General features: G+C 42.3%; 1 protein-coding gene across 3 annotated transcripts in view; it reads left to right on the top strand.

Moving 5' to 3' along the window:
* The first annotated feature begins 38 nt into the window (after positions 1 to 38).
* LOC116377010 (phosphatidylinositol 3-kinase regulatory subunit alpha-like) overlaps positions 39 to 12,416 on the top strand; it is a 14,907-nt gene continuing 2,529 nt past the window's right edge. For 2 of the 3 annotated variants that reach the window (XM_031838533.1, XM_031838530.1), the window contains exons 1-8: positions 3,109 to 3,595; positions 3,688 to 3,886; positions 4,230 to 4,312; positions 9,542 to 9,647; positions 9,897 to 9,995; positions 10,319 to 10,499; positions 10,577 to 10,702; positions 10,874 to 11,016. In XM_031838533.1, the coding sequence (XP_031694393.1) occupies positions 3,244 to 3,595; positions 3,688 to 3,886; positions 4,230 to 4,312; positions 9,542 to 9,647; positions 9,897 to 9,995; positions 10,319 to 10,499; positions 10,577 to 10,702; positions 10,874 to 11,016 (1,289 nt within the window). In that variant the 5' untranslated portion in view covers positions 3,109 to 3,243. Of the gene's footprint in view, positions 199 to 423; positions 496 to 3,108; positions 3,596 to 3,687; positions 3,887 to 4,229; positions 4,313 to 9,541; positions 9,648 to 9,896; positions 9,996 to 10,318; positions 10,500 to 10,576; positions 10,703 to 10,873; positions 11,017 to 12,416 lie in introns of those variants that run through there. The other variant, XM_031838531.1, reaches the window with a different exon arrangement.

Below are 12,416 nucleotides of genomic sequence, written 5' to 3'. Positions count from 1 at the left end.
TGTGTGTGTGTGTGTGTGTGTGTGTGTGTGTGTGTGTGTGTGTGTGTTTGTTTGTTTGTTTGTTTGTTTGTTTGTTTGTTTGTTTGTTGTTGTTGTTGTTTTTAGGGTTCATGTTGTCAGACCTCCCCGAGCTGTTTGGACCTCCAGACTCAGCCCCGCCCCTCCTCATCAGACTGATGGAGGCCATCGAGAGCAAAGGTAACACACCTACACACAGACAAACACACAAGTCGAAACAGTGTAGTTCTGGTGTTGAACCGTTCTATCTCGTAGTGACTTCACTCCGCTCTCTGCTGGTCGTGTCTCTGCAGTGACTTTGTTTGTTGTTAAGAAAGATGTAAACATGAAGTTGATTCTCTCGTCTGTGTGTAGCGTGTCTGAATGCTTCTGTTCTTACCTGATGTTGAGTCCTTGTTGCTTCAGGTGTGGACAGCATCAGTGTGTATCACAGTCTGACTGGAGGAGGTCTGGACACCCGACAGCTGGCCGACGCTGGTGAGGATTCTTCTTCTTCTTCTTCTTCAGACATGTTTGATAGGGGTGGGGGTAAAAATCGATACAGCATAGTATCGCGATATTTTGCATGGCGATATTGTATCGACACACGGATGCCAAGTATCGATCTTTTATTATATAAACTATTAAAAATATATATATTTTCTGGTGAGGTCAGCAGAGGTGCCGGGTCAGCGTGATTGGTAGGAAGTTGGTCAAAACAAAGAGAGACATCTGGCCTCACAACGGGGTTAAATCTGCCAACAGCAGCCAGGCTCATGGGGAGAGTGCAGCGCATAACTGTCTCTCTGCCCTCGACGTCCACGCATCACAAGTTATACTGAGTTATATAACTCTTATTTCCTACTTATATAAGTTATAGTTCATATACTGAGTCCACACGTTTGCATTTAGTTAAGTTGGACTATGTAGTAATACAAACAGTTCAGTTTGTCAGGTTCATGCAACATTTATGACATTGTTGGTCAGTCTGTCTGCTTGACAATCCTATTCTGCTGCAATAAAAATGATTGAAGTGAGATGAACAGACTGAAAACTTTATCTCATTAGATAAAACATGTTGACACAGTTTTCCTTTGGGGACATCATTTGAAGTTGAAAAAAGTAATAAATCGCGATATAGGCCTATGGTATCGCAGTATCGTGATAATATCGCAGTATCATGATAATATCGTATCGCGGGACCTCTGGTGATTCCCACCCCTAATGTTTGACTGAACTTCTAGTTGTTGGAATGCTGTTAAGCATTCCAACAACTAGAAGTTCAAATCCTTCTACTTCCTCATACTTTCAGCTACAGACACCATTTCAACTTTAAAATGTTGAGAAAACCCTTAGGTATTGCCACATTATTCAGCTTTCTGATATCTTTTACACATTTTGAACTGCAGCAATTTAACTTTTATGATTTTTCAGCCCTTTTCTGACTTTATAATGGGTGTGTATTGCGCAGCTTAGAGTGCGTGATGTCACCGCTAGAGTGAAGAGCAGCTTGAGATTCTTGTGAAAAAAACATTTGTATTTTGCCACTGTGTCCACAATCTTCACTCTTCATGCATCATTTCTGGATGTAGAAGTAGCTAATCTTGTCCTTGTCGTAGACAAATGACTGTGGAATCCCACAGATTTACACATTTGGCACAGAAGCCTGTAATTGAGAGGAAAACCAACTTTCTGCTCCATAGAGACCAATGTTAAATTTTGCTTCAAAAACATCTTCCACGGAACACGGTACCCCATTTCTAGATCGCCAGTTCAGCCACATTTTTTACACTACAGACACAATTTTTACAGGATCTGTTCTTCAACTCATCCTTCCTCTCATTTATTAATATCGGAGCAATAGGAGCTACGGTTATGGGAGTTTTGAGGATTTGTTTGAGAGGTGTTTCCCTGTTTTATCTCCATGAAAAGGCTGCAAGGAGGTGTTTCTGATTAAGCTAATTAGTGATGTTGATAAACAGACTCACAGACTCTCTCTCTCTCTCTCTCTCTCTCTCTCTCTCTCTCTCTCTCTCTCATATTCAGGTCTTACAGCTTTTTACAGGACCCCCCCACCCCATTTTAAAGTAAAGGCCCCACAAAATGAATTCTAACTGAAATGCTTGTGATGAAGCCTGTCATTTAATAACTTCTGTTTATGTGTCCAACATTACGATTCTGTCTCCTCTCCCCCACCCAGTCCCACCCTTTCAAAATAAAAGCCTCATGGATTAACTATACGTTAAGCTCAAAATTAGGCTTTTTTTGTTGAAATAATGAATGCTCTTACTAATACTGCGACAACTACTACTACTGCTGCTAATATTTATAGTATTACTACTGCTCCTACTACTACTACTACTGCTGCAACTTTTGCTGTTGCTACTATTACTACTACTGCTACTGCTATTACTGCTACCATCAATATTATTACTACCACTACTACTATTACTTATACTACAACTGCTACTACTGCTATTGCTGCTACTACCAGTACTAATACTACTACAGCTATTAGTACGACTGCTACTAGTACTACTACTACTGCTATTACTTCTACTTCAAAAACTGACTTTACTATTACTACTACTTCTACTACTACTACTACTGTTAAGTACTACAACCACTACTACAGCTATTACTACGACTACTGATACTACCACTTCTACTACTTCTTCTAATTACTAATACTTCTACTACAACTACTACTGCTACAACTAGTACTTATTATAATGCTACTAATACTTCTACTGCTAATAATACTGCTTCTACTACAACTAAAACTTAGACTACAACAAATATCACTACCTACTGTTTCTCTTTATTCAACTTCCTTTTATATTTCTTCCGTACGTATTTTGCTACTTAACTCCTTCCACATTTTTTAAGCTACAGAAACCGTTTGAATATCTAAATGTTCAGCTCTTTCAGGAGAGGGGTGATATGACTTCATATTTGTAATCTTTAAGCCTTTTGAATTATTAAGCTTTCTGCAATATTTTTTGAAAGGGATCTCTATGGAGAAAATCTTCAAATCCTGTTAAACTTCTTCAACTTTCAAAGCCTTCTTCTCATACTTTCAGCTACAGACACCATAGTGAGATATTTCAACTAGAAGGGTTTTCAGCAGTGCAGTTTAAATGCTTTCAGGCTCCAACATTTTTCAGACAGGTAGTCTTCCATTTCTGTACTTTCAGCGATGTTTATGCAATTCATTTCAGCATTCCAACGCATTTTCAGCAGGAAATGCATTTTCTAGTTCATACTTCTCTGTCCTTACTAAGTATTCAGTCCTCATGCAGTGTATGTTTAATAGAGACCTGCTACGTTGACCCTGTGGCTCGTATATCTGCAGTGCAAAGGATTGTGGGTCATAAAGCCAGAAAAGCTTCTTCCTGTAAAATGCCACCAGACTTGATGTACTCGGGCTGTGTTTTGAGGAGACGAACAGAGAATAACTGGAGGTGTGTTTGTTTTCCAGACCTGGAGCAGCTGGAGGTGTCGTCTCTGTGTGACGGGGTGAACCGGTTCCTCCAGGATCTACCTGGTCCAGTCCTCCCGTCATCGCTGCAGACCGACATGATTCATGCGGTGCAAGGTGACGGTTTAAACCCCGTCCTGAAGAGATTCTTCTTCCGCTTCTTCTGCTTCTTGTGTTTTCCCGTTAACGGCGTGTCTTTGTGTCCACAGATGTCCAGGACCTGGAGGACTGTGCCCAGCTCCTTCGTGGTGTGACCAGTTCTCCCAGCTTCCCGGCCCAGTACGGGCTGACCCTGCTCAGCGTGGTCCGCCACCTGGCCCGGCTCTGTCTGACCGGAACCAGGACCCAGCTGAGCCCCCGAAACCTGGCAGAGACCTTCAGCCCTCTGCTGTTCAGACCGGCTGCAGGGTCAGTACTGACACGGTGTACTCTCTAGACCCTGAACCTGAACCTTAAAGACCACGTGTAGGTCATTGTAGGTGGAATCGTATATAATGAGGGGGTTGATATTCAGAGAAAATACTGTAAATATAATACTAATAATCAACGTTTCATTATGAGTCTCCCTGAATATTAAACTCTCTATTCTACTCTATTAAACAACCAGGGTCTCATGTTCACATGAAACCACATGAATCTCCATATTTATTATTATTTGACTTTAATCTTTTATTTTAGCGTCCTTTAGACTCTGTGTGTGTGTGTGTGTGCGCGCGCGTGTGTAGATTTCTGACTGTGAGTCTGTCTTCAGGTCTGAGTCCAGTCTGGATCCTCTGGTTCAGGTCCTGGAGGTTCTGATAACCAGCGAGCTCAACATGAACCAGGCTGCACCAGGTGTGTGTGTGTGTGTGTATCTGATACTAAGTTTCCTAAATGTTGATTCATTTTTAATAACTGCTGCAGATACTAAAAATCTGACAGAACACATTTTTCACGAGCTTCTTGATCCAAATCCTGATCAGCTTTGAGTTGTTGATCTGAACTCTGAGGCTCCTGAACGTCTCGCTCTGGAACTACTAAAGCCCCGCGGCGGTTTACTGAGCGTTGCATCAGTCGGTTTCACGTGAACGTCGGAAATCTGTTTTAAATATTGAGCCCATGATCACTTTCAGTTCCTCTGAACGCAGCGTCACGCTGTTCAGTCTGAAGAGGACAAAGGTCGAGACGTTCGTCTAAGTCTCCGTCCAGATGAGATCATGAAGAAGAAGAACGAACCTGAAAAGTAGAAAAATAATCCAGAGATGTAATAACAGTTAATTTAGTTATTAGAGCTGAAAACTTTCTTTGATCATTTTGTCCCAGATTTAAATCAAAACTTTATTTTGTCGTTCGGCTGCTCGTGACGATTTAAAACCAAACTGATGGATTTAAGAAGTTTAATAGAAAATCTGGTTTAATCAGAATTAAACATTTTGGTTTTTGGTGTTAAAACTTCGTCATAAAACATCTTTTCATCCTATAGAAGAAGAATCTAAAGATATCGACTGTCCGTCCTACTAAATATAAACTGTACTTATTCAAGTTAAAGATTGTTTGAACACGCAGGTAAACGCAGCCTCCGTTAGCCGTATTTACGATAAAGTTTCTGATGAAGTTGGTTTTAAGGTTGTTCTTTTACGACCTATAGTGAACTTGCAGTTGAGAGAAATTGTGAGCTTAATGTTTTCTACACTCACTAACATGTGTGGTGTATTAAGCCTCGAGTTCGTCGATTTTACCGTCGCCATCTTGTTTTTTTTTTATCAGCCAGTGAACAGGAAGTGACCATATATGGTCTGACGTAGAGACGCCGTATACGTCTCTGGTAGAGACCTGTCAATCACTGTGTAGCCCCGCCCTAAATCATCCCCTGCTTTATGGTCTGTGTGACTCTAAATGGACCATAATGTACTAAATGAACATCATGCTGTATTGAAGAAGACTTGAAACTAGAGATTGAGACCATAAACTCATGTTTACAATGTTTACTGAGGTAATAGATCAAGAGAGAAGTAGAGTCATTTTCTCATAGACTTCTATACAACCAGAGGAGTCGCCCCCTGGTGGACACTGGAGAGAATGCAGCTTTAATACAGCTGATGGTCGGTCATCTTGCCGTGTCGTATCCGTCATCCGTCTCTCGCTCTCCATGGGAATGAATGGGATCCGTCAACTTCACATATGGCAACAGATTTGGTGGTTCTCCACCTTAAACGTGACGGGCAGAATAATTGTAAATATAATAGGACACAATTCTCAGGTACTTGGAGTATTTCTATTTTCTGCTACATTTCACTTCTTACTGCACTAATCAATCTGACAGCTTTAGTTACTTTACAAGTTAAAATAAAATATAATCGACTAATAAATAATAATGTATTATTATAGATTAAAGTCATTCAAATGAGCTCCACCTTTTAAAGTGACATTAATGCATCAGTAATATGTATTATTCTGCATAATTAGTGCTTCTGCTGTCAGTACTTTAAGTATATTTTGATGACATTTTGAACGTCAGGTGATTATTTCTTTGTGTCATTCATTAATTCAGCGAGTCGCTCTGACCGAGCGGCAGCTGAAACGATGACATCATCCATCCACACAGTGAAGGATGCAGCAGAGGAGGAGGAGGGGGGGGGGGGTTGCCTCTGTGATATCACTGCCATCGCGGGATTGGCTGGGGGCAACAGTGATGTCACACATCTCCAAGCTGCTCTCCTGAGCTTTGAACTGAGGCTCGGAGACGGAGACTTTAAGTTGCGTTGTTGGTTTTAAAAAAGAAAATCTTTAAAACAGATTCAGGATAAACGCAAACGAGATGTTTTCTCCGGGCTCGTTATCTTCTCAGAGAGAGAGAGAGAGAGAGAGAGAGAGAGAGAGAGAGAGAGAGAGAGAGAGACAGGTACACCTGGTTCATAGAGAGAGAGAGAGAGAGAGAGAGAGAGAGAGAGAGAGAGAGAGAGAGACCTGCAGCTCTCAGTGCAGCCGAGCGTGTCTATATATTAAAGAGTGATAGTCAGAAACATAAGACTGGACCCCGTTTCCCTCCGAGATGACGTCGGGTGTTTTAGAGGTAGGATAGGCTGCTGTAGTCGGGACATCTATGAGATCCAGAACAGAAGGACCCAGGTTTGGTTTTTCCCCGCTGAAGCGTCGCAGAGGTGGCCGAAGGGTTTAAGAGGGCCGACATGGAGCGAGAGGAGGGAGGCCGGGCCGAGGCCGAGCCTCTGAGGGGACGAGACAAGATCCTCTGCTACATTACCATGCAGAGTCCAGGTAGGAGCTCAGACCTGGACCTGGAGCTGCGTAGACCAACACCTGGGGGCAGTCTGCCTCAGCGTGGACCACCTGGCTGTTGGTGTCCTGCTGAGCCGCTATGATCAGATGTCGTCTTGTGTTTGTTTTTATATTCGAGGTATTTTATAAAGTTGAATCGTAGGAAAGTTCTCTCTCTGATCTGATCTGATCTGATTATTTATTTAACCATATAATTCAACTGAGAAGCAGTTCTCATTCACAATGACAACCTGGCCAAAGAGGCAGCAACAGGAGGCGAAATGATACAAAACAATCTCAATATGTACAATATATTTAAAAGCAAACGGTGTTCCTGGAGAAGCGGGTGCAGAGATCGTTGTTTGTAATGAGTTATTAAAGGAGGGCGAGGAGTTTAGCTTCACGTGGAGCAGCAAACTGGAACCAAAAAACGTCCGAAAGGTGGTGCGGACTATTCGTAATCGAACATAAAACACGTGGTTACTGTTAAAGATGATGAGTAGATGAGAGCGGAGACTTGTGGGTGTTTTTACCAGCGATGGTTTTATAGATGCACTGATACCAGTGGATTCATCTGTGTGGAGTGGAGTGATGGCAGTTTGGTAGATGACGTCTGGTTTATTTTGGAGGCGGAGCTGTAGATTACATCACCGTAGTCTAAGATGGGAAGGACTTTCATCTTAACCAGAGCGGGTAGAGGAGGCTTTGTTACGGTACAGGAAACCAATTCTGGATCTGACTTTGTAAACCAAGTGTGTTAAAGGTGAGCGAACTGTCGAGCCAGATACACAAGTACTTGGAGAAATTGTAGTTCTGGTCCATCCAGGGAGGAGATTACGAGATGGCAGGCAGGTTGTGGTGACTCTTGGAAACATACATTTAGTTTTGTTCGTGTTTTAAGAGAAGGCACGTTGGATACTATTGAAGTTGTGGTGTTCAGGGACGAGCTGGATGTGTATAAGACGGTGTCGTCTGCATACAAATAGACGTGAGAGCCGCCTGCAGCGTGAGCATCGTTGTTCAAGTAGATTATGATTAAGGTTGTATTTATGTTCTTTGTTTCACAGATGTTTGTTCACACGGTCACTGATGTGAAACTGGTTTTTGTTTGCTGATGTCTTCTAGGTTGTGGTTTGATAAACGGGACCTAGTCTAAAGGATGAAGGCATGAGAACTTGTCTCGGCTTCTTCTGGTTGCCGTCCTGGTGTCCAAGAAGAGGGAAGACGGATGTCCTGCTTTAATCCATGTTCTCACAAATAGACACTGGATCACATTGGTCCAGTTAGGTCCACAAACAGACGGGAAGACGGTCTCGCTTCGTACAACCTGTTGGGTCTCAGGGTGGATGCGTCATTTACGCCGGAAAATCATCTCTCGTAATTACTATTCATATTTGTGAATTGTACCTATTTGGGAATATTTTGGTTTTAAAGATCTTGAGAGATATCGAGCATCATCGACGAATATCTTTTCTTGTAAAATGTCCAATGTCATCAGCGACTTGTTCTGGAGTTTATTAACGGTGGCAAAATCAGTTTTTTCCTTGTTCTTTTGTGCTAAAAAGACGTAACTTTGCTTGTTTTAACAAGGCTGCATACTGTCACCACTGCTGTTCTCTATTTACACAGAATAAAATGTCCACAGCAGTAATATCAAGCTGTTCAAATATGCTGACCATACTGCTCTTGTTATTCTCTTCCTAAAAGACGATGCCATGCCGGTAACTGGACTTCAGGACCGGTGTCTGACAGCTAAACTGGAGATGAATGTGGCCAAAACAAAGGAAGTTATAATACAAAGAGAACCTGAACATTCTCCCTGTAGTACTGGTACTACTGGTACTAGTAACAGGCCTGTAGGAGAAGTACAACGTTTAAAGTACTTTGGCCAAGTTATTGATCAGACCCGAACTTCAGCATTCATTCATTCATTCATTCATGGTCCCAAAGGCCAAGCAGCACATATACAGGAAGTCTTCTGTTAAGCCTCCGTGGCATTAGTGGCATTATGTTCTGGGTTGTCCATCCGTACATATGTGAACGTGAATCTCTTCAAAGGGTGACTGTGACCATAACTCTACCCACTGCAGCAGCATCGGTTCTGTCTGGACTGGAGAGTATTCCTTCATTGAATGAAGAGCACATAGGACACTGAAGTTGATGATGTCGTTCTTCGCCCGATGCTTTGATTGACAGATGGTTCATCCAATCATCTGCCTCATATTTATGTTATTTAAAGCGCCTTCCCTTCTCTAAACTGGTTCCAATGACGACTTCTTAGTAACAAATTATCTGGTGCGTCAAGTTAACTGCATCAGAGAACTCTTGTAGTTACATTAGACAAGCTCTCTTATTGTTCATAGAAGGTATTTGCTGCTACCTGCTCATTGGCACTTCTGTATACTGTATATTTGTATGTTGTAATGGCGTGTTGTGTGTACTGTATGTACCTTTGCTGTACTGAGGACAAGCCAGAGACAAATCTCCACTGAGGTGGTCAATCTAATCTAGTCTCGGTATCCCTCTCACAAATCCAGCATTAGACATTTTAGTGTAGAAATGAACTCATCAGTGCCCTCTGGTGGACAAACATTGATTCTCAATAACTTTAAACATGAACTGATATATCTGTGACAAGCTAATATACCTGATATATCAGTAGCTCCACTTCCTCTCAACAGTTTGGACTTCCAGAATGATCGTGTGGAGAATTAAAAACTCAATTGTTAGTGATTGATTCATCTCTCTCTCTCACACACACACACACACAGACAAAGATTAAATTAAACCTCTCTGTCGTTGTTTCAGCGTTGCCTCCTAAACCGGTCAAGTCTTCAGCTCCAGCAGCTTCCTGCAGCTTCAACAACAGTATTTCCCTGCAGGACGCTGAGTGGTACTGGGGAGACATCTCCAGGTAATACACACGTCCAGGCTAACCGCTAAAACACATGCAGTGTGTATTAGTAATAATGTTAACAATGTTAATGTCATAATAATCTAATGATAGAAGATGGTGTGTTACGGTTTGGTATTCTATTTTTACAGTGTAGTAATAGTACTTTGAGTTATAACTGTTTTTACAGTGTTGTATTGGTCCTTTCAGTTGTAACAGAGTATTTTCACAGCGTGGTATTAATACTTGCGGTGTGTTCTGTGTTTGTAGAGAGGAGGTGAACGAGAAGCTCAGAGACACAGCTGACGGTACGTTCCTGGTTCGAGACGCCTCCACTAAGATGCACGGAGATTACACTCTGACTCTGAGGTAAACCAAGATGTATTCTAATTTATCCATTCTGTTTTCTTTCATTCTTTATTTATTAAGTATTTTTATTAATGTATGGTTGACCGACTGACTGACTTATTGGGGGAAAAAAAGGCAAATTGCTGATCTTGTCAGATGAGACTTTTATTTTGAAGTCCGTTCTTACACGTGAGGCTAAATTGACCGTCGCTTCACTTGTTTAGCTCTCAGGCTCTTTCTTGTCTACTACTTCCCTCCAGAAACAGAACCCTCTGCTCGTACATCACACACAGTATTGTCTGCTGGTTTGGTGTAACAGACTGATGTTCTCTGACCACCTGTAGGAAAGGAGGCAACAACAAGCTGATAAAGATCTTTCATCGGGAGGGAAAGTACGGCTTCTCCGACCCGTTGACTTTCAGCTCAGTGGTGGAGCTCATCAACCATTACCGGCACGAGTCCCTCGCCCAGTACAACCCCAAACTGGATGTCAAGCTGCTGTACCCGGTCTCCAAACACCAGCAGGTCTGTACACGGCCTGAAGTCATTGACCGGTGGTGCGTCAGCTCATCAGGCGTCTGATTGGACTTGTTGTTGTTCAGGACCAGGTGGTGAAGGAGGACAGTATCGAAGCTGTGGGGAAGAAGCTGCATGAGTATCACCTGCAGTTCCAGGAGAAGAATCGAGAGTACGACAGGCTGTACGAGGAGTACACCAGAACCTCGCAGGTACACGACAACACAGCTACAGTGCACTACGATACAATACGATACAATACGATGCACTACAATGCTCTACGATAAAATAAGATACAATAAGGTACAATACTCTATTATATGATACAATATGATGCAATGTGATGGATGACATAACGATCCTCCTCTCCTCTCCTCCTGCAGGAGATCCAGATGAAGAGGACTGCCATCGAGGCCTTCAATGAGACCATAAAGATCTTCGAGGAGCAGTGTCAGACTCAGGAGCGCTTCAGCAAAGAGTACATCGAGAAGTTTCGCCGAGAGGGCAACGACAAGGAGATCCAGAGGTAGGGCTGTTGCCACGGTAACTGTGACGGAGACCTTTTTTTAAAACACAGACACACGTGAAGGAGCCCTTGTTGCCATGGCACCAGAGCCTGCAGGAAGAAACCACCTGCTGGTGAATTTAGTGTTTGTTGTCCAGTCAGATCGAGCGGCTGCTTTCTGTTCTATTAAGACTGAAGAAGCAGTTCTGTTGTTTTAATAGAGATCTGGTTCATAGTGTCATTCATCACGCTGCTGCTCTTCAGTAGAGACGCAGCTGTTTAAATGTTGTACTTCTAGCTCTTTGTGTTGTTGTTACCGTCTGTGCCGCTAACGGCAGCTAGCTCAGTGAATCAGACCTGCGCGCTACGATGCTAACGGTAAAGATGACGCTAAACCACGACTCTCACGTCGCACGACGGATTCATCGTGCGTATAGACATCCAATTTGGTTCCTGAAAAATGTGATTAACTATTTAAAATGGCTCTTGTAATATTCACAATATTTTTTGGGACAATTTAAAACTTCATAGATAAAAATGTCCTAAATTTTGACAGTTTTCTGAATTTAGTTGTTAGGAAAGTTAACTTTCTATCTGTAAACTAAAAGTTTGATTGTTTTCAAAATACTACTTTATTCCACGGATGCATTCATGCTTAAAAGGTCTTAATTTAGATTGTTTAAAGTTTAAGACCATAAAATGTCTTTAAAAGTCTTATTTTTAACCATGAAACGTATATTTACATATTTAAATGTAACATAAGTTTATCTTCAGTTCCAGCCTTTCTGTACATGTGACCTGGTTCTCCACAGATAAGAAGTCTTTTTATCTGTTTGGTATCTGCTAGAGATCTATGGAAGCCCACTGCGGCCACTGTGATGAAAACATGACTTAGGATCTCATAATGAGTGACAGGATCTTTATCTTTCCTCACAGTGGTGGAAATGAGCTTCCATAGTAAACAGAAGCTAACGATGACTAGAAGACATTAAAGGTGTGAAGGATGAGGAGGTGTGAAGATGAGAACGTTTGGCTGGTTTGAAGCTCACCTCTCTGTCTCTCTCTGTGTCTCTGTGTCTGTCTCTGTCTCTCTCTGTGTCTCTGTGTCTGTCTCTCTCTCTCTGTGTCTGTGTCTGTGTCTCTGTGTGTCTGTGTCTCTCTGTCTCTGTCTCTGTGTGTCTGTGTCTCTGTCTCTCTCTGTCTCTGTGTGTCTGTCTCTCTGTCTCTGTGTGTCTGTCTCTCTGTCTCTGTGTGTCTGTCTCTCTGTCTCTGTCTCTCTCTGTCTCTGTGTGTCTCTGTCTCTCTCTGTCTCTGTCTCTCTCTGTCTCTGTGTCTCTGTCTCTCTGTCTCTGTGTGTCTGTCTCTCTGTCTCTGTGTGTCTGTCTCTCTCTGTCTCTGTGTGTCTGTCTCTCTGTCTCTGT

The sequence above is a fragment of the Anarrhichthys ocellatus genome, unplaced genomic scaffold, assembly GCF_004355925.1.
Source record: "Anarrhichthys ocellatus isolate YVR2014 unplaced genomic scaffold, GSC_Weel_1.0 scaffold803, whole genome shotgun sequence".
NCBI classification, from domain to species: Eukaryota; Metazoa; Chordata; class Actinopteri; order Perciformes; family Anarhichadidae; genus Anarrhichthys; species Anarrhichthys ocellatus.
This window is presented reverse-complemented; position numbering and strand designations above follow the sequence as displayed.